The sequence below is a fragment of the Meleagris gallopavo genome, chromosome 4, assembly GCF_000146605.3.
Source record: "Meleagris gallopavo isolate NT-WF06-2002-E0010 breed Aviagen turkey brand Nicholas breeding stock chromosome 4, Turkey_5.1, whole genome shotgun sequence".
NCBI classification, from domain to species: domain Eukaryota; kingdom Metazoa; phylum Chordata; class Aves; order Galliformes; family Phasianidae; genus Meleagris; species Meleagris gallopavo.
This window is the reverse complement of record NC_015014.2, coordinates 45,605,316-45,633,256: the sequence shown is the minus strand read 5'-3', so window position 1 is coordinate 45,633,256 and position 27,941 is coordinate 45,605,316. Positions and strand designations below refer to the sequence as shown.

The window sequence follows — 27,941 nt, the reverse complement described above, 5'->3', positions numbered from 1 at the left end:
ACGCAAAAATGTAGTATGTCCATATCACCAATATATATTTTTTCATCTAGACACAGATTTTAGCCAGCTGTTGACAAATACAGAAAGCGAAAATCAAAATTTCCCAAAGCCAATAAATAAATATGGATATTATTAGACGTGATTCAACACACTACCATCATACGAAGCTCTGCCAACGCATAAAAGCTGATCACGTCACTTGGTCTGCCGTGGTTAAAAATAGACCGCTCAAAACATTAAAAAACAAATTAACAAATCCACCTCCGTAAACATCAAAGGAACAAGTTTGAGTATGAAGTCTGAAGGCTTATTAAGCAGGCAAAGGCACAGCTCTTTAATAAGGCAGAACACAGGGTGTCCACAAAAACATGGAGGAAGATACTGAATTCTCTGAAGTACCAGCAACAGGCTCTGTTTCCCCACACAGTGCCCCCTGGCACCCCACACATGCTACTGGCTCTGGTGGCCTTTCCATGGCAATTCTCTGTGCAGTGCTGTCAAAGGTACAACTTAAACCCACTAGTTAGTTAGAATAGGCAATGATAGTATAAAACTTTCATAATTTTTAGGAAATACTGTGGCCGCTTATACATATGAAATCAGAAGAAAAGGTGTGTAAGATCAGTATAACACAGTTACCATAGCTGAATCCTGCAGTTGTTGGTGCTGTTGTCTTCTCTGGGGTCACAGGGTAACGCAGCCTGGTAACAAGACCTGATGATCAAAGGTAATTCAAGAGAGACTGTTTATTTCTGAAATAGTGCCAAGTAGCAAATAAACCATTTGTTCATTGCAGACTACAACACTGACTAGCAATAAGCTCATACACAGCTTTGACCACATTCTCTGCTAACTCGTTGCTTTGACTATTCAAAGTGGCTACAAGAGCACACAAGAGCACTCAATGAATCTAACTTGCTGCATCTGCTTTACTGTTAAGAGAGAGACATAAATACAAGTATTTGTGCTTTACAATTACGCCAACACCGGCAAAGACTGAGCAGAGACCATCTCTTTCCTAAACCAGATCAGAAAGACTGTCCAAAACACACATTCACAATGTTACTTTTGGTCATTTCTGTTTTGCATGTACAAACCCCTCCGGTTTCACACTTATTTCCTGAAAAAATACTGTTATCCACTTGCGTTTTCTACTTTCTTTTTATCATTTTAAGTTGTGGTGACCCACTAGTAAACTAGCACCTATAGAGTACTTTGAAGAAGTACTATCTCTACCTCTCTGTTCTGGGCTGAAGACCAACATTAGAAACAATACAAAATGAGTGTTTTTTTTTTCCTGATCCAATAAAGCTGTTCTTCTGTTATGCTGTGGATCAGAGTGCACTGAATAGCACTAGAACTGTCAAAAATTAATTTTGCCACAATTTTGTTTTGTTCTGTGTTTGGACATCAGCTGGGGAAAAGGATATAGTCACTGTATAACAAGCAAATAGGAATGGCAAAAAAGCAATGTATACAGTGTTAAACAAAATACTGATGGAAAGAAAACACCACCTGTCCTCAGAAAACCAGAGGTTCAGCCATGGTCTCTAGCCACTACACTTAGCTAATAATAGAATAGCAAGTGGGTGTGGGTATAAGCACAAATATATAAAGCTATATACACATTTATATATATTTATATATATATATGCACACACAATCTTTTGAATGACTAAACACATTGAAAAAATGTGAAATGCAGTTTGGTGTAGTCTTCTGTATCTAGGATCTACAAAATCCTAAAAGCCTTTGTTAGAAACCTCAGATTCCTTATCAAAACAGCCCATAATGACAGGAAAATTTCAGTTTACCTGCTGCATTATGTTTGTGATACTCAATTATCTCTGGAATGGAGTTAAAGAGATGTTTTTCTGCAAGGTAGTATTGCTTTGGTGATGTCACTGTTTCTTTTATATGGTAGTGTCTTATTCCTGATGAACCTTCCCTGAAAAAAGAAAGTAAAACAATGTTATCTGTTGAAGATTAACCACATGAATTAACTCTCAATTTGGCTTGTTCCTCAACGCAGCTCCCGTCGTGAGCACATAGGCTGGCACAAAGGAAAAGACTCAAAAGCATGTCAGAGCCTCCTCCTTTTGGTGGCAGGTCAGATCTACACTAGATTAAACCCAAGGAGGCCTAAAGCACATAGTCAAGAAGCTGATACTATGCCACTCACATTTTCTAACTAGCAGCCCTCCTCTCCCCTCTTTGCTGAGCTTTCTCCCAACCTTCCCTTCAAGCCAAGAATTTCAGTGCACACGCACACAAATTCAGGCAAGGTAAAGAATGCAGGGTGGACACAGAAACTTACCCTCCAAATTTTGTATAAAGGGAAACTGTATACAGGCCAGGCTGACTTGAATCTCTCACCACAAAACCACCTTCTTTGTCCTAAAATGCAAGCACACTGACAGTTTCACACCACAAATAACTTTAAGCTGCATGTCCTTCGTACTTGTTTTGTGATTTACACATGCCAAAATGAAATGTTAGCTTAAATAGGTTTAAGAAAATGCTGTGGTTTGTACACAAGGCTGCCGTACTCACCTCATTTCTAAGGAGTTGCTCTGCCTTGCTGCGATTCAGGTTCCTGCTGTACCACCTGCAACACAACATCAGCACTTAACCAAAAGTTCTTCCTGACACTTGATTTATGTAAAAGGCTTAAAACCAAGTACTGCAAAGTTACCATTTTGATAATTTTTTGATGCTAAAGGCCAAGGATTGTACCTGAGTAAATGTACAAAAAAACTCCCAGTCCTTATTACATTGTATAGTTTACCCACAAAAATGCCTTGAAATAAATCCAGAGAGATCTCACACAAACCAATAAAGTTCAGGAAATTTGACTAATTTTTGAGCAAAACATTTCCTAAAGCAGGCCAGCAGCCACGTGGTGGCCCTGAAGCAGCTACCTATACATGGCCCGGTTATCTGCCAAGCTCACTGCCAGCTGTTATTCAGTAACTTCAGGAACAACAGACTTAGATCTCCAATTTTACCCTGGTGCTTTTAAATATCTACTTCATAATTAAATTGGAAAAAAAAAAAAATCTCTCTATACTTTCACAGCTGATAAATTGCATGAGTCAGTGAGACTTCAAATGCCCCAAGTGAAATACTTAATCGAAAATGAGAGCTTCCATCCAAAATATCTGATGTTATGTTTACTTTGTACAATTTCTGCTGTTTTCTCCTCTATCTTCCTGCCATATCCTGGATAGGGATAACATTTTAATATTAAAAAACATTCAGATATTCAGTACATTTAAAATGAAGAAATTTCCTTTAATATTTCCTTTCGTCCACCAAAAAACTCTGAGGGTTTTGTGGTTTGTTTTTTTTTGGTGATTTTTTTTTGCTTTTTATAGTAATCTTCTAGAAACTACTTGCCTGATGACCATCTCTGTCTTGAGTCTACTTTATACATCACATCAAAAAATCACCAAGGAGAATTAGAACATATATATGCATATTTAAAATAATTAAGTGCTATAGTAAATAGCATTATTTTCAATCCTTAGAACAATATATATAATTTCAAAACATAAAAAAATGCATTGTAATTCTTAAAGCATAGCTTTTATTTTATGATATACCACATTTTAATTAGAATGTTCACTTACTCATACTGATCAAGGTTGTTGGACTTCTTTCCTGTTACATAGTTGCTTGGAATATATCCTTCATGCCTAAAAGAATATATAATACATACTCTGAGCAAAAAGATGCAAAATTACATGTCCAGGAGACAGCATTAATTCTGCTATTACCAGAGGTCATACTAGCAGTCATTCTTCTTTTTTTTTTTTTTTTATTTTTTTACTGAGCCATCCAATGTACTACTCATTATTCAGTAATGAATTTTCCACATCAACATTTCCACATCAGCCTTCGCTGCACCTAAAGAGTTACATAATTAGCAGAAATGTGCAACAAAGGCAAGAGGAGAGGAAAAGAAACAAGTGACCCCTCTGGTTCTGTGGTCAGAGATTGCAGTCGGTCACTGGAGACTGCCACCGCAGCCCTGCTGTATCTATTAACTCACAATTACCCTTAACTGCTCACAACACTGACTTGATCAATATTGCAGTTTGGTTACTTTCACTTTTAAAATCAGGTGAAAGATTTAAACACAGGAGAACTGGAGTTGAGACATTGTGGTCATTAAGGCATCTCACTGCAGCTCTCTCTCAGCTCTTTCAAAGATCCACTTTTAAATAAGGTAATGATCATTCAAGCTTGGAACTCAGAGCCTGTTGATCTGAAAACATCAATCACAATTCTCCCAAATGAGCCACTGCCTGAAACCAGGAGTATCAGACCAGTCAAACCAGGTTTTGCAGCCTGGTGACACTATAACTCAGAAACCATAGAGTCTGACAGGAGATATCACTGTAAAAGCTTACAGTTCTACATCAGTCTCCACAAACTATTGAGAATTACTTTTTTTTTTAATTGGATTCTATGTGGGAATAAAGAATTGGTGCAAATTTCAGCTATTTGTTAACACGCAATCAATATAAACTACTACAACATGAAAATAGCCTAAATAACATCATAACGAAAAGTAGGAAACTCATGTTTACCCATGTTTGTCTCTTGCCTTCCACCAGTGAATGTCATTCTTCTCGATTACTGTATATTCTTCACCTTTATCTAACCTTAAATCATGACGTTCTGTAGGCTGGAAGTCATACATCGCAACCACTATCTCCTCCTCTTCATTGTCATTTTCCTCAGCTGGAGGAACAGGTGGTGGTGGCCGTCGCTGAAAACGACACAAAATCATCATCATCCCCCCTCCGTTCTGTGATTTCTCTCCACCCCCACCTCTGCCATTACAGCCGTGCGAACGAGCCGAGCACCCAAAGACAAAGGCTGAGCGGTTCGGACTGTCCCATCAGGGAGCTGTGGGGTCAGGTCAGGCATGCATGGGACATTCACAGCATCGCAGCCCCCATGGTGTTTATTTCTGGACCCTCTCTAACAGCAGCACAGATACCTACCATACTTTTTTCTGGCATTGGCAAGGGCAGCGTTACTACACCTAGAAACAGAGCACAGAAAAGCATTAAGTGTCCTATGAAAAAAGACTAGCTCAGAGAGTAAGCAGTGTTCATGGCAAGCCCTGTCAATGGCTACTTTTTGTATAGAAATGTGTAAAGTTGTATAAAAAGGTAGTTTTTAGTCACTTCTTGGGTCCAAAAGTATTTTTGTCTCCTGTGCTTCTTTTTCCATTCAAAAGGTCTTGTAGAATAAGGGCAACCACGAGCAATCCTTTATTCTTCTTTGAATGGAATGGAATCCACAGTTCCTAACCATTGCCACTCAAGGCTCTGATCAAGGGAACCAACCGGGCACTCCTGATTTCACCAGGAAGTGAGCATTGGTGCCATTTCTTTTCTTACTAAGGAGGATTCATTGAATCAAGTTCAAGGACAAATAATTACTGTATTGTTATGCAGAACAATATTGCACTGAGGGTCACGTTTCCACATCTTCATATGCCACAGCACACACTGTGGAACAAGCAAAGGCTGTGATTTGCATGCTAGAAGAGTTACATGTATTTGGAAGTGATGCTTCATCAGGTTCAGCATTTGAATATTTGCAAACTACTAGGAAACCTAAGCCATGTGTCTGCAAATTCACTAAGTCTGGTTACCCTCTTGTATCATTTTCACGTTGGTGTAATTTCTCTCAATTATTCCTTGCAGATGTCTCCAAATGCTTTTTGGAAAGACAGCTTTTTCTTCTTTTTTACACAAGTGCTTGGAGATGAAAAATATTTTGATTTAATCTAGGCACAGTGTCACTGAGTCACCCTCCTCTGTAAATTTCCCCACTACCTACAGCATTCAAGTGTGATGACATGATCATATCTCAATACCATTTCATGTAAGAACACACGTACTTACTATTTTCAAAAAGATTGTATTTTTCACAGCCAGGTGCTAATTTTTCTGTCTGTCTGCAGCACTGATAAATTCCTTCTGTCCAGAATTTAGGATGATATTTTATCATTATATTGCTGTTGTTCTTTATTCCTACAAGAAATAAAGAGCAAAGGTCAAACAAACAAACCAAAAAGAATAATAAAAAAGCATGACTGCCCTGACTTTTAAAATACTTTCAACATGAAGCATAATGTTGGCTGCCTGTCCTTACTGTAGCATTGCTTTTCTTGAGGAACTTTTCACAAGTCTACACGGAGGACATACACTGATGGCAGGTGCAATTTGTAGGGCCATACGTGACTACTCCAGAAGAGAGTGCTATACTCCCTGCCTACACCAGCTGCTCCAGAAGGTTGCCCTCCAGAGGGCAGGGGGTCAGGGCTCACCACAACAGGCCTAGGCACCCACCTGCCCCCTGCCATGCAGTCAGGTGGCTGTGAAGGCACTGCAGCTCTGGCTGCCTCTTTTCCTTTTGTTACTGCCACAAATGACTCAGAATTTCCTGTAGAGTTAGCGACCTGGAGAGTTAGTTGACACGCACCACTATTCCATGGCACAATGCCTGTAGTTGGTTCAGCAAGCTCCTCACCCCCATCCTTGAAGCTTGCTGAGTTTCAGAAATCACTCTATGATTGATCACAGCAGAAAGCAATCAAGAGGCTCTTGAGAAAATGATCTTTATTCACTACTGCAGCAATAACAGAATCATACCTCAGTGGAGATGTCCCCTCAGTGTTAGACCATCAACAGGTCCCTCATTCTGGCTAGCTACATTCAAACAAAACCTTTGAGTAGTGTCATTAACTAGCTTGGATGAACTTTTTGGAAGCTTTACACATTATAGAAAAGCATAGATTCAAATTCTGATTGCGGTGAGACTTCACTACACAAAATAAATGAAATTAGTCTGGATGTTTGGAGACACTGGCATTGGCTGCCCAGTGAAGCTGGGGATGCCTCATCCCTGGAGGCACTCAAGGTCAGGTTGGATGAGGTCCTGGGCAGCCTGATTTGGTAGGTGGCAGCCCTGCCCACTGCAGGGAGTTGGAGCTTGATGATTTTAAGATCCCCCTCCAACCTAAGCCACTCTACGATTCTAGTGCCCAATACCCATCATCAAATACTGCATATACAAATGACAATCCGGCCCAATTCAAAAGAAATTAAAAAAAAAAAAAGTTTCACTATTTTATTTTTCTATCTTGTGATGAGTTGTTCCCGCCTGGCAGCAAAGCACCCACACAGTGTGACAGAGGAAAATAATAGAAAGAGGAAAAGTGAGAAGTTGTGGGCTGATAGCAAGAGCTTAGTAAGAGAAGTATGTACTGAGTTAATGCCATCCTAGTCAGACTCAGCACACAGCTCTAGCAAAGCTATCTAAATATGCTAGATATTAAGTGCAAGCAGTTTTTGTTACCTTCTTTCAGATTCCTCACCCACTGATCCCGGCTTTGTGCACTTGGTGCAAAAATATAAAGTGTATTAGCATCATATACAACCTGCAGGGGGAAAAAAATAGAACACCAATAAAACAAACAAATAAAAAAAAAAACACCAATAAATACGTTCATATAGTAATGCTATTTATCTGTTTCTCAGCGAAAGGAATATACTGAACAAGGCAAAAAATTACATTCGGTAAAATGAGTGTCCTCAGACACATGAAGAGCATGAGATAAAATTGAAGAAACAGGAAAGTGTTTGTTATTTATAGATAGTGTTGTCAGTAGAGCAGAAAGGATTTTGTAATTATCCTATTATCCCTTTTGATGCTTCCTTCATGCTTTGCTTGGTTCACTGTTTTCTGCACTTATTTCCATTTGTATCACAATGAAAAAAATACAACAAGGTTTATCTTGATTTTCTTATACCTATATAAATCAATGGTAATCACACATTTGATATAAGGAGTATGCATGCAAAAGAAGAGAAAGGCTCCAGCTAACCCGTTCTGGTGGACAAGGCATTTTCCAGTCCAAAGGAAAAACACACTAGGCAGAGTGTGTTGGGGAAAGAAAAAGACCAACTGTCAGAGGCAGAACACCCAAGAGCAAGGAGTTCAGAGGAAGAAGAGCTTTTGGGGGATGGCTTCCAGCCCTGATCCTGAATCATCTCCTACACAGTCCCACAGAATGGTTTCAGTGACAGAAGCAAGTTACATTCAAACAGCTTGCAGATGTTGAAAAGAGTGCTGTATTTTATATAAACCAAAGGAGCGTACCTGAAACGGATATTTATTTTGACAGGGAATAATACCATCATTTTGTACAACTTCCACACATTTAATCCTTGAAATATCCACAAATCCTTTTCTGTACTTTTTCTGTAAGAGAAAAGTAAAAAAGACATTATATTAAATACAGCCGAAGACTGATTCATCTACAGGCACTCACTTAACAACCTTTTCCTGCCCTCCCCTCCCCTGCAAAGTCTTATTGCTTTCTTTCCCATTCACAATAAATATAGCTTTAACCACAGAAGTAATTTGAAAACAGGTAAGAGAGAGCACAAAGATCTACACTGAAGATCTACTGCTTAGTAGTAAAGCACTACATTTTCCAAGATAAAGTTTCCAATTCTTAGTAATAATAGGCTGGCCTACTCTTCTTTACAAAGGAACTTGTAAAGGACAGCTCGCTGATCTTAAGCTATGACTAAAAGGGGTGAGTGAAAAAGGTTCCAATGCCATCTGATCTACTTGCTTGCTCTGACACCAACGTGCTCCCACTGTTTTGTGGCTACTCCTGTATCTCTCCAGCTTTCCAGAGAAACTGCAATGCACAGGCAAAACAAGTTCAGACAGAGTAGAAAGAAGAGACAGGATGAAACCTGTCCTTGGGATAAGTTGAGGTCTGTGCTGAAAGAACTTTCTTTGACCAAGGCTGGTAGAAGTCTTGAAGAAGCAAGGTCAACTTGATCTAGCTGTACGCGTCCCTGCAAGGGAGCTGGACCAGATGACTTTTAAAGGTCCCTTCCACCTCAAATGATTCTATGACTCTACAGTTCTCAGTGGAACAACAGCTGGGAGTAGCTTGTACTGTGCTTCAGTCTATCTGTAAAAGCAATAAGTAACTGCAGTGAAATCCACCCACAAGCAGATGTTTTTAAACTGGCTTTTTCTGAAATAATTGATTTATACTGTTTTCATTTAAGAGAAGCAGAAGAGGGTGAGTGTGCCAGCACAACACAGGTTGGACTCGATGATCTGTAAGGTCTTTTCCAACCTGAGTGATTCTATGAATTATACTTTTATTTTTTTAATCTGAGTATGAAGAGGATTAAATCTACGGACAACATAGGGGCCACCTCTCACTTTTGGGAGAGGAAGTTTCCACTGGAATCTGGAACAAAAATAAGAATAAAATATAAAAAAAATAAAAAAAGGCAGCAGCTCGTGGCTGGTCCCACGTAAACGCACATAAAACTTTTGCACTGTAAAGCACATCCAAGTGCAGTCCAACATGCAGCTTATGAAGGATGAATACTGTTCAGGCAATGTGGAAATAATTAGTAATTAGAGAATTATTGGAGATGCTCTAATCCCCACTCAGCTCCCCTCCTTTCTCCTGAGGATGAGAATTTCAGCCCAAATAGCAGAATTCTGGCGCAATAACATGCAACTGAAAACATAAAGGGGAGAGCCGTTTCCTGTGCAGACATGGTGATTCTGCCACCCTCGTAATACAACACCCTCATAGCACCATCCAGAAAAAACAGAGGAGCCTCCTCAGCATTTAAAACATATTTAGTATTCCACCTCATAAGTTTGTTATGAAGAAAACAGAGAAACGCGCATGAAAAATTCAGGCTCGTCATGGTCAACATCAGGAAGAATGGCAGGAACCGAGTTCAGATAAAGCTGTAACCATCATGCAATACCAGAGATTAAAAAAAAAAGAAAAAGAAAAAGGAGCTTTTTTCAAACTGCAACAATAATTAGGCATTAGACATTTCTACTGAGACATTAAAAGAATTCAAATCATTGCTGACAGCGTGTAACGCTATCATGTATTTTGTGGATCCCATCTAGCAGTTAACTGCAGTGGTGAGACAGAAAGAGATTATATGTTTTCTTTTTTTTTCCTCCTGTCTGGAGTCACAGACTTTCATTAAAGGAACAGGCTGTATTACTTTAAGCCTCTCCACCTCCACAGCTCCCAGGTTTTCAGGACAGTTCTGGCATCCATGAGTGCTCAAAAAGAGTGTATGTGTGCTAGGAAGATAAATAACAGGAAATCAAGAAAAAACAACCAGCGTTTTGAAAAAAATATATAAACTAAAATAAAGCAAAGCTCCTGATACACAGAGCAGATAATTCTAATATTTGTATTCCCTAAGTGATCCCTTTGTATACTTTCATGATTTAGGGAGGCTCAGTTTGCATCACCATAAGGTGCTACATTAAATCAATAGCGATCCGACCCTCCTCAAAATCCAGTTTAGCAAATAAAGCCTAACGAAAGTACCTTATTCTACTTTTGCGTATTTAAAAAAATTAAAAACCTTGCATATGTGAAATTAAACACAAGTGTACTGCTCCAGATTACATCTGGAGCAACAGTTATTAATGGCCACCAGCTTTCAAGTTGTCTGGTCTGCAGCTGTGATTCAGTTTAGCATTTCTCACAATTAAACTGTCCTGCACATGAACAAGAAGGAATGACTCAAGAAAGATGCCAAACAGACCACTAGCATTCCACCCGCCCTCCCCATTTTAACAATTTCCTCTTACAGTGGGACTTCTTGCACACCATCGCTGTATTGCGTTTATTATGAACGCCTAATGGCATGCTCTAGATCAAGGCATGAGCATTCAAGAAATGTGGGATCAAGTGAGAGCTTGAGCCCTGACCTATTGTGGAAGTGGGGCAGGTGAGGCAGACGTGAGCCAGCCAAGAGAAAGCCACCAACAGCCACTCTTTCCAACAAGTGACAGAGACAGCATTATTATAAGAGATAATAATGCAGTGCAAAACTACAGTGTAAAGAGGACCATTTTTTTGCAGCTTTTTTATAGGAAGATGTCTAGCATAGTGGGAAAAGGTTGGATTTGCTGTAGAAGGGGCAATATTTCACCTGTACATTCATGCATGCTCTCTGGATAGAAGTGTTCACAGAGGATTTGAAAATCAAATGGTGAGTGAACACAAGGGACCTACCAAAGCAGAATATACCTCTAGAGGATGCTTACTGAAGGAAAAATGGCTACAATTGTAATAAAAGTACACATAGTGTATACTAATAAGGACAACAAATTGATAAAAGCATGTGCTTCAAAGTCACCCTAAAGGATTGTGGTGTGTTTTTTGTAGTTTTTAAAAATGTATCTGCTTGATGAAAATAACAAAAGGGAAGCAACTCTACTGCCACTACTATATAAAGCTTTTAAAAATACAAAACGCTATCCATTCTTCATACTTCACTTTGCTCCAAAAGCTTGATTTACAGTTTCAGAAGCCTTGCTCCTGCACACAATGAGGATGACCAGGCAATGTCATGTTCCCAGGGCAAAGAATAAGCCATTCCTATTTTTTTTAATAAAATACAGTAGTATCAAAAAGTTGTAACACTAGAAATACACTGTCAAATATGGTAAAAGTACATGACTATGAAATTCTCGTACAAAAAAAAATAAAAATCAATCTTAGAATAGAGGAAGACTACAAATATCTGTGAGATAAGAAGCATAGATAATTCATCTTCTACACACTTGAAACAACAACTCGGCTGAACATAGTAGCTTTACAAATTCTTAAGAAACCCATGTTCCCACTGTCAGAGAAAATGGTTCTTCTGCGCACTTCCTCTCTGTTTACGAAGGCATTATACTGTTTATCTTCAGCAAAGTGGGGATGGGGGTGAAGCAGTACAAAGGACACTTTGGAAAAACAAACAAAAAAACAAATAAAAATATGCAGAAATCAATCCTGCTGTCAAGAAATATCTACTTGCTGTCTCACCTATAATTTCTGTTTCTTACTCTTGTTCTTCACACTATTTCTCTCTTCCTTCCTACTTCTCACACAGGAAATCATGAAGTCATCACTGTGTAACCTAGGGAACTTGTGGCCCCTAACGTATCCAAAGGTCTCTGCCTTCATTACTTCTCCTTTTATGGAGCTGCTTGGCAACGCTGGGAAACCTCAGGAAAGCCTGATTATCCCCGTAGTCATCTGAGCCTGTATATTATTATGAATATTCTGTAGAATATTCTCCAAAGCCAAATACAGGGTGCTTGCATACTTTTTTATTTATATATTTATTTTAAATATCCTTGCCATTAAGAATAAGCACTGGATATGGCTGCAGTTCCCACATGAGAAGCATCTTAACCCAAGTCATCTCATTACCAATTGTATAAATATAGTAATACTGAAGCTATTTTTTAGATGGTTAGATTTTTATCTCTTATGTTTTCAGTGCATTAGATATATTAAAATACACACTGCCGCCTTCTTTAAGTTTTTGTTGTTTTTTCTTTTTTAAATTATTCTAAATTATTCTAGGAAAAGCAAGTATCAAGTATTTTTACTATAAAGGGGGGGCTATGAAAAAGAAGGGGACAGATTCTTTGTCTGTTGTGACAGGACAAGGGAAATGGTTTCAAAATAGAAGAGGAGAGATTTCAATTACAGATGAGAAAAAATATTGATAACCAGGGTACAGAAGCATTGGAACACGTTGTCCAAGAGGAAGTAGATGCCCTGTCTCTGCAGACATCTAAGGTCAGGCTGGACGGGGCTCTGAGCAACTTGATCAAGCTGTAGGGGTCCCTGTTCATTGCAGGGGAGTGGGACTAGATGGCCATTAAAGGTCCCTTCCAACTCAAATGATTCCAATTCTGTCCACCTTCCTGAAATGGCTATAACTTGCTATGAGATAAAAGTGAGAGGTGATTATTCTGATATAGCTTGACCTGATCCAAGATTTATGGGAAGAATTTTGAGAGGAAAAAAATAATGCAAACAAATCTCAGTGAGAAGGAGAAGGTCTTAAACCCTGTCTTGCAGAGTATGAAACTGAGAAATCTTTACAGTTGCCTGGTGGCGCAGCAGATGCCAACCACCAGCAAAGACAAAACAAAAACAAACAAATGAAAAAGAAATTCTCTGTAGTGGTACTGATGAAACTGCCTAGCCGTTGCTGCAGTACATTGTATGCAATTTATTATTTTCCTGCAACTGAGATCAGTCAGTAAAACATACACAATTACAGTTCTGTCATATTGCTGTACTCACATCAGGTAGGAGTGCAAATAAGAGAGAAGGAAGCAAAATAAATCAGCCAGTCCTCCATCCATATCAGGCCCTAAATTACAGTCTTCCAGCTGTCTAAACAAACAGCACTTAGCTTCAAGATTCTTTCAGACAAACGTTCTCTTCCTTGTTTCCTGCGACATCCTCACAGAGCTCTGAGTCTGGCTAACCCAGCTAACACTTCTACCTTATTTTCTCCCCTTAGATCACAGATCTTTGCTCTGTCTCGCTGGAGAGTGATACCTTTCCTTCAGCCATCCTTCAGCAGCCCCAGAGCTGTCTGAACACTAGACCTGGGCAACTTGAGCCAAGAAGAGAGGAGAGTTGAAGTCTTCAGGCTATCCAGACCCTCTCTATGACATTTTCCTTCTTAGATTTTCTTAGGTACTTTCCTGCTGCTTCCTTGCTGCTCATCACTGGGGTTTCTGAACCTCTGCTCCAGAACAAAGACTTCTGTTCACCTCTATAGCTCAAAATGCTGTCCAGATTTATATGCAGCTGTATTTTGAACAATTAGTTCCTGCTTCTTGCCCTACCTCATTTCCTAAAATAAAGCTGGTGGCTGATCAGAGGTGGCTATCTCACAAACACACTACTCTATCGAAGCATAGAGATCCACAGGAGCAACAGAGCTATTGCCGTATCAGCAAAGATATCTGTAAGCCTGCTTTGTCAAATTATAACCTCAAGAGTATCCATTGATCAGTCACCTACACACTTGCTAAGTCACATGCTAATTTGCTGCCTTGATTTCTGTCTAATTAAGTGCAAAAATAAACTATCTAACAAACGGCACTAATATGTAAAAGCAGTGGTTGAAGTCGCTACAGAGGCATTATACAAATGAATTAGAAAGCGTGACTATTCACATTCTTTGTATTTAAACACAGATTTTGCAAAAATGAATAAGCAACAGTAGAATGGATACACATTAGTCTCTATTTAAAAACTGAAAGAAAAATAATTAGTATAGGCCTTTGGAACTCGATGTTGTGGTTATGTTGCAAAGGAAGCATTTGCACAAAATTAGCGTTTGAAATACAGCCACACAATTTTATCCTGAAACCTACAGCATTAGGGTGGGTTATTTTTTCCTTCCTTAAATTATTACCACAGTCATGTCAGTAGCTTCTGTCTCTTCTCTATTCAAATTACAAGAACCAAGTAAAACTCATTCAGATGAACCATTTTTCCCTAGAGGAGACTTTCAAAATTAGGAATCCTCAAGAACATCCTCTGCATTTGTCACTTAAATCCTGGATGGTTTTGTTCATTGCAATAGTTGTGCTGTTTATGCAAGACTGTTTTCACCCTGGACTGATCCTGATGGCAAATACCACTAGTGCCAGAGAAGATGAGAGTGCCCTGTACCTCCCAAAGTCAGTTCATCAGAAAGCCATTTCCTACTTGACTCCAGAACACTGTCCTTCAAAGCAAGACTCTTATTTTTTACCCTCTAAGGCTTTTATTTCCCTTTTCTGGAAGCAAATGGTTCCTGCACTCCAACAGATAGGTAAGTGCCATATCTATTCCAGTGCCCTCCATACAAAGATCTGTGCAGCCCGCAGCTAACAGCCCTACTTCAGCCCCTTGTTGTCCTCCCTGTAGTGCCACAGACGCCATTCACTCACGCATGCACAGGATAATCGTGCAGGTCAGAATTTGGTCTATCTCTTTTGAAAATGCAAACGTTGATATGAACATCCTATTACTGCAAACTGCAATCCAAACAGCAAATGTGAACAAACACTGAATATGTTAAGGTTTAAAGCAATTCTGCATGCCTAAGCTCATGCTCATAAGCTTCACGAAGGTCAGGGCAAGTTGCTTGGGCTTAGAGGTTAATGAGAGCTTGTGTGTGGGAAGGAGCAAATAAACCACACAGACCAGCACACTGCCAAGTTAAATACTACCACTGCAAAGGAGCCTGAGAGGGGAAAAAACACCACAGCGGATGGAAGCACTCCACAGCTCCCACAGGTACAAAGATACTAGCAGTCAGTACATTGTTACCACCTGATGAAGCTACAGCTGGATCTGTGGAAGCACTGCACCCATGAGTAACATCAATAGGAAACTTTTCAAATCAGCAAGCTGGCAGGACAGCTCACTTGCACAAACCAGATTCTTTCAACTGCTCTAGTGGCAAGAAGTTCTTCAACACCTACGTTATCACCTTGTCTTCACCTCAAAGAATTTCCTTTAACCAAAATGCTATCTGTAGTGCAAATCTCAGGTGCAGTGGTGCTTTTAGTTCAAGCGAGCTGCTTCATCAGCACGATGATGAACTGACTAAAACTTGTGCAAAATACACACCACCTGCTATCATGGCCGTCCTGCAATACAGAAATAAGCCCACTTCCATAATATCTTCCATCTCAGCTGCATCTTCTGACTGTGTGCTGAAAAAGAATTCACAGTAGTACAGCTTATTGCCACACAAGTAGAAATAGCTAAGCTGTTGGACTTGTGGACCATTCTGAGGGATAGAGCAGCTTGAATTGCTGTGTGGTCTGCCCTGTTGGCTAGCCCAAGAGGAACAGAAGATGCTGTTCTGACAGCAGCTAATGCTCACTCCGTGAAGGAGTATCTGGCCTGTCCTTGCACTGTCCACCAGCGATACCAGTGGAGCTGTAAAGCAAGTATTCTTTTCAATTAAAACTGTGCAGCTGATATTTACAGCAATATTTCCTATTTTTATGATAAGGTAGGCTTCTAGATAAGTACTTAGACTTGACTTTCCAGACAGCCAGTAGGGAGAATGAATGCACCACATTTCAGAAAACAAGAACCAGAGCATTTGAAGTTGAATATACAAGAAAGGAGGCCACATTTGACAGAAAATGTTCTACTGTACTTAGAGCCACGCACTTCCTAACAGATGTCACTACCACTGTCTGAAAAAATCTATTTATAAAACTGGTTTGGTAAGTCTACAGTGCATATATGAGAACACTGTACATATCTTAAATCTTACTGACTGTAGCATAAACAGTTTTATAGTACTCAGCAGTACATCTCCTTATTTTTATACAGTCATGATCAGTACTCTCTGCTTAGAGGCCATTTTAGTTATTTCTTTCTGTGATTAATTTTTGATTTCACCGCAAATGAAATCAATCTCATTCAGATCTCATTAGCCACTTTTGCAACGCTAAGAGAAAAGGGCAGAAAATGCTCTCTTCAATGGCTGCTGATTAACCCTTGCAGACTTCATGAAACAGACAATATTAATGCTGCCTTTTCTATCCTTGCCATTACTGTTAGCACAATTTTATACTGCAATAACGGTGTTTCCTCAACATTTTCACTTCACCATTTTGGCCTAAAAGCCAAAACCAGAAACCACCTTTAGCTTGGAAGACGACACTTCTGTCTTCTGGCAACATATCGAAAATTCATCTCTGTGACATTTCAAATCTGTTCCTCACGTATATTTATTTTCAAGCTTTTCAACGTCCATCTTTTTAACAGCCTTAAAGCAAATATCTTTGCTGATTCTGTAGCTATGCTCTATTGATTTGATAACCCATACGCTGCCTTTATGACTCATGTTCCAACAGTACATCTAGACACAGAAGCTCCATTTCTCCTTCTGAAGATTGTACTGCAGCTCCAAATTCAATATAGTTACATTGCACCGTGCAAAAGTGACAGAGTGCCTGAGTTACTTCAAAGTGCATGAAAAACTAAGTTTTAAACAGGTTATGAACTAGTTCTAAAACAATTTACCCTGTTGCTAGCAGTCATGCTTGTAAGATAATTGCTTAATACTCCAACTAGACATATAGCACTTTGCAATACATAACAAAGAAAATATAGAACAGCACTTATATATTGTGCACTTTGTTGTCAAAGAGCAAGTGAACTCATAACCACTGGATGCAAAGAATGGGGGGGGGGTCAATGAGATCTCCCAGAAGTATTTACATAAACAACGTTTTTCTGTGGTTGACTGCTTTTTGTTATCATAAATTTCCACTTCTGCAACCAGATACATCAAGTCTCCTCTTCTGTTTCTCCATTTACAATCCCAGGTTGCCCACACTGAGTATTGACTTATTTGGTTAACAAGATTGAATCTTAATAAAATAAATTAATAAAAAATATTAATAATAAATAATAAAAGTGGTATGATTATTTACATGAACATAAGCCCTGGGTTCTTCCTAAACTTTCTCTGCCAGGCACCCAGTAGAAGTCAAAACAGAAGAAGCTATCAGTGACCATACTGGGAATCACATCCTTGCCTGGAGAAGCAAAGCTTAGCTACCCTGGACCAACTGCTCCCGCTGCACCAATGTGACCAAAACAATGCTGTGAAGTTCTCTTGGCCTTGGTTTCAGTACTTACCTTAACAGTCTGAACTTCTGTAAAGGACCAACTGGTCAGACTGGTAAGGTAAGTCCACTATCAGCCCTGAAATGAGACTAGTCTGTACATACCCTTTATCTGCCATATCTTTATGTTCAAGCAGTAAATCACATTTCATTTCAGCAATAAACATCCAACTATTCAGAGGAACCATGACTTTCATTTCTGATTACTTTTTTCATTTCACATAAACTGTTTCAGCCAGAATACACAGCTATCTTACTGTTAATACAGATTTACAACCACCAGAATTGGCTTAAAATAGATGAATAAAACCCTCAACCTTTTTCCATTTCAGTTGCTCAGTGACACAAAGGAATAACTACTGCTGCATGACAGAGATCTTAGTCACACAGTAAGTTCTCAAACAGCCCAAGTACTGCTGACATGAAATATTGCATGCTCCTCTACAATCAGAGCTCATTATTTTCAGACACATACTGTAAAACAGAACGCTGATTAATGTTTAAAAGAATCTAATGTGGGAGGCACATTGAAAATGAAAATGGATGGGAGGCGTGGGTTGTAAAGCTGAATGCAGTGGCTGAGCCAGTCTGACAACTTGTTGATGCCAACAGCTGGAGCATTCTGTCCTCCTCCACCACCTGACGCTGTCTCTGGCACATCAGACACTACATGGAGCTAATGCAGCTTCCTAACCCAGCAGAATGCTCACCTGGCAAAAATAAAAATGGATCAAGCATCCTTCTGCTGATGAAAATTGCCTTCAGAGCACCACAGAGTCCTAGAAATGCCAGGACCAACTCAAATAGGGTGAAGGTGCTGCAAGGTGAGGACAGGGAGGAAATTGATCTGTCTCTTTCCACAGCTGAGTTGTGTAGGTGTAGCATGTAGTTTCACACCAACAGTCCTGACCTCAAGCTGGAACATTTCAAGAAGCTACTGTCCCCACAGCTAAGGGCACAATGTCCTACTCCGTCTCACTGCAAGCAAACCTGCAATTTAAGCCTCTCCTCAGACAGATCCACCTTGGAGGCTGGAAGGTATCAACCTGCAGGGCAGAGGTGGTATAAAGCTGGAAGTGGTGACTTCTTGAAAGATAACAGCTAGACCTGAAAAACCTGTTAGTAACAGTTCTGCCTGGACTGAATGTAGGCTGATACACATACACCAAAAAAAAAAAACAGCATGCAAGACATGTTCCAGAGGGCCTCTTAGCTTCCTCCTACTTTTTCTTTGAAGGAAAGGGAAAGGAAGATTAGTTGTATTCTAAAGTAAATCCATATTTTATTGCAGCAGTCAGTGAAAAGTACACAGAAAATACAGAAATCTGTTTCTTGTTTTCAATCCTTGACCTCATACAAGCTACGTGCAGAAAAATGGCAGAGTAAAGGACCAACAAAAAACACTTTCTGTGGTATGTTTGGGTGAGATGTAACAGGCAGCTATAAGAGTCTGCTGTGGTCCTCCAGTATGCAAGCTCGATTCTGTGGTGAGCCCTGGCTCTAGCAGAGGACCACACTAAACCAGCCTTCTTCACCAGAGGTAAGGCACCTAACAGAAGAGGTGCAGAGACATCTCCATTAATTTTATTCGTTGTACAGCTATCCTGTGCGTAGCAAAAGCTCTTCTACATATTGCAGCCATTTTAATTGCCATCTTCACCATGACAAATCTGGAAGGCAGGCTCTGTAACATGGAAAATGTGGCCCCACAGCACTAACTGCATGATGGGATACTTCAGGGACAGGTGAGCCTGATGAAACTGAATCCAGATCTCCTCTGAAAAATGCTGGTCTGAGGATTTGCCTAGTGTACACTGTTGACTTGTCACGTAACTGAATTTACATGAAATTTACATAAAGATGGTATGCCAAAGAAATTGCTTCCAGCTTCACTTCAATCGCTAGGCTGCACGATCCATCCTAATTGAGCCCATCCCTCGTGAACTTGGTCTGCAGTGCCTACCACATGCTCCTGCTCCTGTTGGAATTTGGAAGCCAGTTACTTTACAGATGTGGAAGGAAGTTCACAATCTCACCGCCACATACAAGTTGGGGCTGGCCAGCCCAATTTGGAGCGGAAAAACAATCAAGGCTTTTACCCTAGCAGTGTAAGGAAGTCTATTTGAAAAATCTTCCAAAACACATGTAGAAGAAGTTTACACATGGATAGAAGCCAAAGAAGGGCAATAGCAAAGTTGCAACAAACTCTTTAGTGAGAGCATACCATATGGAAAATCCTATGTGAGAATCAACTGAAAAACTAAAGCATGTCCTATTAGTAGGGAAAATGTAAATTTCTTACAGAAGCCTTTCTAGCACAATATCCAACATGCCATATTCAGAAAGAATGATGCTGTAACCAGTTGGGAAATAATTATCAACAGTGAGTGACAAATGCCAGCAGTAAAATTATGCCAAGACCCTCCCATCAGAAAGATCCATTAAAGATAAGAGAGAAAGAAAACAGCTCTTAGCAACCATCTTTTATTTTATTATTGGCATCCTGGCCATGCACTACTCCCCCAATTAGGAACTAGTTTACACTACCAGATACATAATCGGCACTTCAGTAAACATACATTATAAATAAAAGAAATGAGAAACGGTGGTTTATGTCCACTGCCATCCAGCCCATCCATTCCCTGACAATATGATATCCTACAGGGAAAAAGCTAAAAGCAGACAGAAGAACAAACAAAGGCAGCCTATCATATAGATCTGTAACTCCTACCTCTGCTCGACCTTCATAATATGTTAACATAGAATTTGTAAGTACAAAAAGCCTCTCTTTGTAGTTTAAAGGAGAAGTCCTCTTCTTCTGTTGTGACCTTTTAATCAAGATCTCTTGTAGAATAGCAGTCATATTCATTTCAGCCACTTGTCGCCTCTGTTTCTAGCCATTGAACATCAGTTCCTGTGGAGAGAAACAAAGTCATTACTCTGTCTTTGAAGGATCACACCTCCGGAGATTTCTGTAGTAAAAAGAACTACTTATAAACAAAATTAACTGAAAATACAGACAGCTGGAGTCCATCTGAACCACCTGGAAGTTCACAGCAGTTAATGATTACACAAGAAAGTTCAGGCATTGCCAACAGCTATATCTGGCTGGGCTGAAATAAAGTACATTGCAGCCTATCTGGCTCTAGGTGAGTTTGGACTTGATTATCCTTATGGGCCCTTCCAGCTCAGGATATGCTGTGATCCTATCCCAGAGAGAATAGCTTGACTACATCTGACTATTCTTCTTCACCATAGTACCAACCAGACTTCAAGCATTTTAAGAGAATAATTTTCTGAAAAATTCCCTATGAAATAGGTCTCTTGAAGCCCAAGAACTCAGTGCCATCCTTCCCATTCCACTGTGAGACTCTGGGTGAGCCAGGTGCCCATGAGATATCTTCGGGCAACCAGATTTTAATCATTAAGGCCCACACATATACATAAATGCCTTCTGCAAAAATAAGTTTGCTCTAAAAAAATTGAATATGCAACAGTAAAAGACATTTTGAAAATTGTTGTCTATTACATCAATGAAAGATTTCTTTCACAAACAGTCGTTTAGAAGATGTCACTTTGGAAGCAAAGAATTAAAGAAGCCTAAGTCTCAGCAAATGCTGAGTACATGCCTTCCATCTCCTACTTCTAAAGATTTCAGGCTGACTATCAAGATCTCCATTAAACAGTACATTTCACAGTATCATACAGAAAAGCTTGAAAAGCTGCAGGTCACCTCACAGTATTATCCTACAGAAGAAATGTTTAAATAAAGTTAAACGTAAACACAAGCACTTCAGTGCCTCTCCTTTTGCTTTGTTCTCAAACCTTTCATTATTTGTTTTGACAATACATGCAGTGATGCCCTTTGCCTTTCAGTCCAACCGTGTTACCATGTTTCACTCACTGTCTTAGCTGATAAATTTATTACATTCCACAATCCGACCATTTCACACATCTGGATTTATTTTCTTGTTCACTGCATTAAAAAGTACCTTTCTTTTTAAGGTATATATCTGCATATGTTGAAAGATTAGTCTCCAGTTTACACTTGACAGGATAGGATGCTTAAGTAGAAGGTAACAAAATTGGACAAAATAATTATTACAAGCAATCTCTTTTTGTTTTCCTTCTTCCTCTGATACATGTATGCACATAAACTCATTGGTCATCTGTCACACCGCATTACTGAAAGGAAGATGAGTTTTTGAATTAATAATCATCTTGAGTGCACTATTTAATTATCCAAGCTGCCACATTCTGTTTATTATCCTTCTGAATATAAATTCACAATCTTAAAGGTAATTAAGAAAGAAGGATACTACTGAAAATGCAAACACTGTTCAAAGAATTAAAGGTTAGTATTAGCTTTCAGACCACCTTAACACACACCAGACTACAAAGGGTCATCATAGGCTCTCTCTCTCTCTCTCTCTCTCTCAAAACAATTAGTGTGTTCTCCATAGTACAAACTCACTGTTGGCACTTACAACAAAACTGTCTTAGAAATTGTGATCTCAGAAGTCTAACACAGATACAACAAGAATAATTTGATATTAACTCTGATTTCAGATCTCAATACTGATAACATAAAAATATTTCATCTCCCAGTCAGCCCTCTTTAGTCAAATTAACATTACACAAGAAACAAACAAAAAAATTCTTTTGAAAGAATATCAGTTAAAAAAATAAAATATAATTGGTCAATGTCTGCACTTTGCTTGCACCTGTTGCTACAGGTATTTATCTACATTGAGTTATTGCTGCTATAGAGATTTCCACAGATTAGAACCAGTTTCCCAGGTCAGAAAATCAGCCTTTGAACCTGCACCTGGTCACAAAACCTGCTTTTTCACATCAGTGTTTCTAGCCACATTTCTGTTTCCATAAGTAAGGCTCAGGATAACAGAACTCTCACCTACAACTCTGAAAGTTCTTCTCCAAACTTCTCAGAGAAGAAGCTATAACAATCACTCTTACCTCTTGCGAAACCTCTGCATCATTTCTTTTCTTCTGCAGTTTCAGAATGATTTTTCCACACTTTTATCCCCAAATATTCAACTGTTTCCAAACTATTCTTAAGTCCATGAAGCTATCGTATGACACATTCTTATCTTGTTCCAAACAGCTGTGGGAGTTTCGTGCTGCCACCCATCTAAAATTTTCATAATACTTCCTGCCTAGGGCTTGCCCATCTCCCTGCCAACTTGAGTTACATGATAACAAATACAATCTAATTTACAATACAGATCATGACAGAAATAAGAAAGAATTACACATGTTCAAACGTTTTTAGGGGAAAATAAAAAACACATTCCCAGCTTCAGGCATCTGTTTGCACTGATCAATCTTTACATTTTAATACATTCAGATGTAAGCCGTGAAGTCAGCATATACTTTTCTCAGAACAAATTTTAAAAGCTTCTAAGATAAATCTATTAAATAATAATGGTCAAGATCCACAAAGCCAGGTTTTTCCTTATAGCTAGAGTTGCTTATGCATGCCACCTCTCCCGTGTTTCTCTAGGAAAACAAGCATCAAGAGATTAGGTAACCAGAGCAGTTGCAACATTGCTCCTGTAGTTGCGAACTACTTGTTCCCACTCCCATCTCTTGGCCTGTATTCGTTTATTGAAACAACTCGCCATTGCAAGCTCATCAGTGAGCACATAAATGGATGCAAGTCCCAACAGAAGCTCCAGTTAGAAAGGAAGAAGTGCATCACAATCTGGCTAGAGCTCCTCCAGCCCAGAGATGTTAATTAACTGCTGCTTTTCACAGCACAAATCCTTTTATCAGAGTAGGAGTTGTTCCGAGGAGTAAAGGCATTCTATAAACACACTTATTACAACAGTCAAAACAAACACCAAGAAAACATTTGTCTGCATCTAAAAAAATCAAGCCAAGCCAGTGCTCTGTTTTCTGAGATTCCTCCCTCCTTAGTGATTTACCTAATAATTCGGGTTTTCCCACGTAAAGTCTTAATGCCTGATGGGCTGCCAGTCATGACAGACAACCCTCAGCTTTCTGACTTGGATTTTATATATCCTGCATGTATGCTCTTTTCACACTTTGGGTGCATCAGTTTAAATCGGCAGCAATTTCAGGCCTCTATAGGGCCTGAAATAACATATCAATATATCACCCACTCTAGCACATTAATTAGAACACTGTGATACTCACCAATTCAGTTTACAAAATATAAAGATGTCAATTTTAAGTACACAGATGGTACTTCGGAATTTTGATGCAAATCTGCAACTCTTCATCAATTCTGTTGTTTTTTGTGAGCTTTTTGGGGGGGGGAAGGGGTGGAGAAACTGGTTGGTTGGTTATTTTTTTTCTCCTCTCTCTTAAGAGAAGACTGAGAAGCCACGTGGCTCTAACATGTGCAAACTATTTTTTAACTGACAGAAATGTAATTCTGGGCAGCAGTTTTCAAACAAATTTGAAAATTACACCTAAGTGTCTGTAAAACCCTAATCTTTACTTGAAAGTCAGTCAAAGTACCAGTGGGCTAGTTCTAAATGTAATCAGGCCCTGTGGAAAGAAAATCCCTATTTTCGTGCACCACGTTCAGGTAAAGAATTAAACAGGCTAAGGGGTAACTCAGTGATGACCCTTTGACTTGAGAATCTCTAAGTTAAGCACACAATGTTGCAAAATACTCTTTTTTCAACTGTAAGCCACTCACATATGCACTGGGAGAATTTCATTTTAATCTGCACAGGTTTTCCAAAATTCCTTAGAAACAGGGTTACGACATTTTACAAACTTAAAATGTTTGTTTTCTTTTAGCATTATAACTTAGGTAGCTGGGTTGGTAAGCAAACACTGAAAACGTGCTGGTCCCTCTTGGATAGGGTGCGCTGGCAATGAGGAGGGGACCTTCAGCACACCAAACTGGAGCACCAATTCACTGCTGGCTATCAACTAGCACAAAAGAGAGGGCAAATCCAAAGAGCACCGAATTGCCTGGGAAAAAAGACTTATTTCCTTTCAGGTTCAGGAGAACAATGTATACGTTTCTCCAAACCCTTTGATCATGGCCCCCTGTAAGGAGCACACTACAATGACTAAGTTATCCTTTCAGAGATTTATAAAGTACCTTCATCAATTCCCTTACGAAGTACTTAGGAAAGGAGGTGGTGCTTTATGAAACAAAAACTACTTTATTATCCATGTAGAAAATGTTTTCTTTTTTAAAAATTATTTTTATTATCTACTAATTTCAAATTAGCAGCACTACTGGATACCACATGAAGGTTGGACTGATTAATTTTCACTTATTCCTCCATAGGTAACTAGCTGTAGTTTTTCCTATTTCTTCTACATGAGCGCCCTACAATACCTGTAAATTTTTTGCCCGCGGTTTATTCAGATCAAAACGACTTCAGCATTTGTAAAGTTCTTTGCTGGAAGAAAATAAAGCTGAAATTTTTATTGGCATGGAGGAAAATAAGGAGGAAAAAAAGGATCATGAAACATTTGTTAAAGTAGCAAAATCCAAGCAGCTTTCTCATCCTACAGACCTCAAGCACTCTCAGCCACCTGTCCTTTTCAAAGATAAAAACCCTTTGAGTATGTCACAGCCTCAAGAAACAGCACTGGCTATTAAACAAGAGATCAGCTCTTGCATTATATTCCATTCCCAGATAGAAACCTACCCTGTTTGTTAGCCAAAGGGTATTATAAGGATGTCTTATAATTTCATCAAAGACTGTAAAAATCAGCTTCATTTCTAAATTGAGGAAAAGCAAAACCCACTGCCCAAGAGTTTCAAATCTCTTTGAATATGAACCTAATCCCCCCCCTTGTTTATTACATGCCAAGTGATGATGGTAAGGCTGCAACATCTGTAAGCCTGCCTCTTTGCCACTCTCAATGTTTGTGAAACGTTTTTGCTGCTTTTCACCATCAGCAATATAAAGTTTAACCTCTATCTTCATCCACCCTCTTTTCATCTCAAAGTAATAGTAATATGACATGAAAATGTGATGGCTTACGTAATTGGTCAAAGGGGTCTTTATACGTATATACATAGACAGAAGGTGGTTAAAATCATCATATTCGTGGGAAAGTAATTTAAAACGTACACAAAGCAAATCTTTAGCAGTAAGAGAATCTCAAATATCTGTCAGTCTGATTTTTTAGGCTTGAGAAAATAATTCTGTAACCGCAAACATAATGTGGCTTTGTATCATCCCTGTTCATTCTAGCAGTTAGCGTATCTAGCAGTTTATGGCTGCTATCACTTCCATAAATACTGTTGCTATTCACACTAGTTACTATTATAAATTCTAATCCAGCATCCAAAATTACCACGTCACTTTTGCTGTAGACGATGGCAAACTTCTAGGCAACACATCACAACTGCACAGTGCCTCCCACAGAAGAAACTCAATCTCAAATCTTCTGCAGACAGAACTGGCCTCTACTGAGATGCTGTGGTTTTGGGCTTACCAGAAGCCATATGCAGTCTGACACAAACTAAAATATCCTGTCAGCAAGGTTTACTAACTCAAGCTTGGCTACAGTTTGTGCATTTGCCTTAGCACACAGATCAAACATTAACAAGACAAACTAATATCCAGTTGGGCCTTCTGACCAGACCTCCTGCAACAGCCAGAGGAAGCACATGTGAGAAAATGAGCATATTTTTAACTATCCTACATTTGGCTCGTGAATTTGATTGTATCATGGGGATTTCAGGATACCGTTGTGATCAGCTGGACTGTAGCTGGCCAGGTGAGGCAGAGACTACAAGGATTTGCCTCTTTATGGGTGCAGCCTGAAGATCTGGTAAAGAACAGGAGTTCAGCTTCCTTGTACAGATGTAACTGGAAATGGGAACACATGAACAAAAGGGTCAAGTCAGGGTTGGAACTGATAGGAGGTATGTGGTATCCTGGCCCTGCTTGTATGTTTTTACATATAGTATAGCTTGTATGTTTTTATGGAAAAGAAACAGTCCTCTTCATTCTGACAAGCATCTGCAGGGCAAGTTAGAGAAGAAAATGGAAGAACTACCCCCAAATCTGCATGGCATTGGCTAAGAGGAGCTGAAGCTGAGAGAGCGCAGAGCATTTATTTCATTTGTCCATAGCTGTGTCCCCTATAGTGTTCTCACTGGCTCCACAGAGCTGGGCAGACATTTGGCAAAGTAGAACCACTGCCTCAGCCCTCCTCCTAAACACCCCTCCTGATAAGGAGGGAGGAGGAACAGCAACACTCACTTACTAAAAACACAGGCAGAGATGAGATTGGCAATGGAAATGGGTGATGCTGGTGGAAAAGCTTTTCTTCCTTTTGCAGGAAGCTAGAAATTAAGAGGGACTAAAAACTAAACGTTCTGCTCAGAGGTTTAACTTAATTCTTCTGTTCAGGGACTCTAAAGCTCACCATTAAGTAGCTAGTGAAATGCAACTGTACATAAAACTGGGAAAAAACAAACAAAACTGACATCAACAGTGCCTCAGGCAGTTCTTCTGATCTTTTTAATTTCACTAAAAGAGAAATTTTAATTCAACTCCTTCATAATTTGAATTTGGTTTTCCTAACGTCACACAATCTCAGATGAGCAATTGGTATATTATAGCACAAATAGCTCAATTTATTTTAGCAGTCAAGACATGCATTTAACATGTTCTAACTAAAATACAATAATTCATACAAATAGCACCTTGTTTTCTGTACAATGAGTGTCTAATATTTCGAAAGTAGCTTTTCTTTCCAACTGTAATGCTACAATGCGATGGAAAGCACTGCAATGATAGCAGAAGTCCTAGGCTGCAGCATGTAAGAATATGCTCAACGTGGCAGCCATGGACACAGAAACAGCATAAGGAATCTGCTTACCCTCAGAAGGCTTCCATTAGGCAGGAATCTCCAGCAGGACACCCTTGCTTCCACTGCCAACCCTTAAATGAAGTCTGGGAAGGGGTGGATCCTGGCTGCACCTCTTCTGGTCACTCAGGTATATCGTATGCACCTGAGCTCCTTGAGTTGACCCTGCCTTCCTACCAAGTGCTCAATCACTGTTTCAGGCCCTGACTTAGTGCTTCCACTACACCAACACAGCAAGATGAACTAAACTACCCTTTCTCTGACTACGAAGTAAATTCTCTCCCTTACCCAGTATACATACCATGTGACTGACACCAATACAAGTCTGCACTAAGTTCAACACAATTACAGTCTTGTTTTGCACCACTGAACTGATACACCTTTTACAGCAGAGAAAGGCATAAATGAGACACACATTAACCATCTGGCCCCTAAACCATTAATTCCATAACTAGAACCAATATCAGACTACAGTATTTCAATGCACAGAAAAACACCTCCCAGTTTTCTGGATCATTATCTGTGTCATTTTAAAT

General features: G+C 39.4%; 1 protein-coding gene across 2 annotated transcripts in view; it reads right to left on the bottom strand.

Moving 5' to 3' along the window:
* LOC100544807 (tyrosine-protein kinase Tec) overlaps positions 1-27,440 on the bottom strand; it is a 32,363-nt gene extending 4,923 nt beyond the window's left edge. Inside the window, exons 1-12 of one of the 2 annotated variants that reach the window (XM_019614861.2) lie at positions 27,418-27,440; positions 20,294-20,476; positions 8,188-8,289; positions 7,384-7,465; positions 5,928-6,056; positions 5,016-5,056; positions 4,596-4,777; positions 3,633-3,698; positions 2,554-2,608; positions 2,318-2,397; positions 1,815-1,948; positions 640-714 (exon numbers count right to left, since the gene is read on the bottom strand). In XM_019614861.2, coding sequence (XP_019470406.1) covers positions 640-714; positions 1,815-1,948; positions 2,318-2,397; positions 2,554-2,608; positions 3,633-3,698; positions 4,596-4,777; positions 5,016-5,056; positions 5,928-6,056; positions 7,384-7,465; positions 8,188-8,289; positions 20,294-20,431 — 1,084 coding nt within the window. In that variant the 5' untranslated portion in view covers positions 20,432-20,476; positions 27,418-27,440. Of the gene's footprint in view, positions 1-639; positions 715-1,814; positions 1,949-2,317; positions 2,398-2,553; positions 2,609-3,632; positions 3,699-4,595; positions 4,778-5,015; positions 5,057-5,927; positions 6,057-7,383; positions 7,466-8,187; positions 8,290-20,293; positions 20,477-26,276; positions 26,373-27,417 lie in introns of those variants that run through there. The other variant, XM_010710180.3, reaches the window with a different exon arrangement.
* Positions 27,441-27,941: the final 501 nt, after the last annotated feature.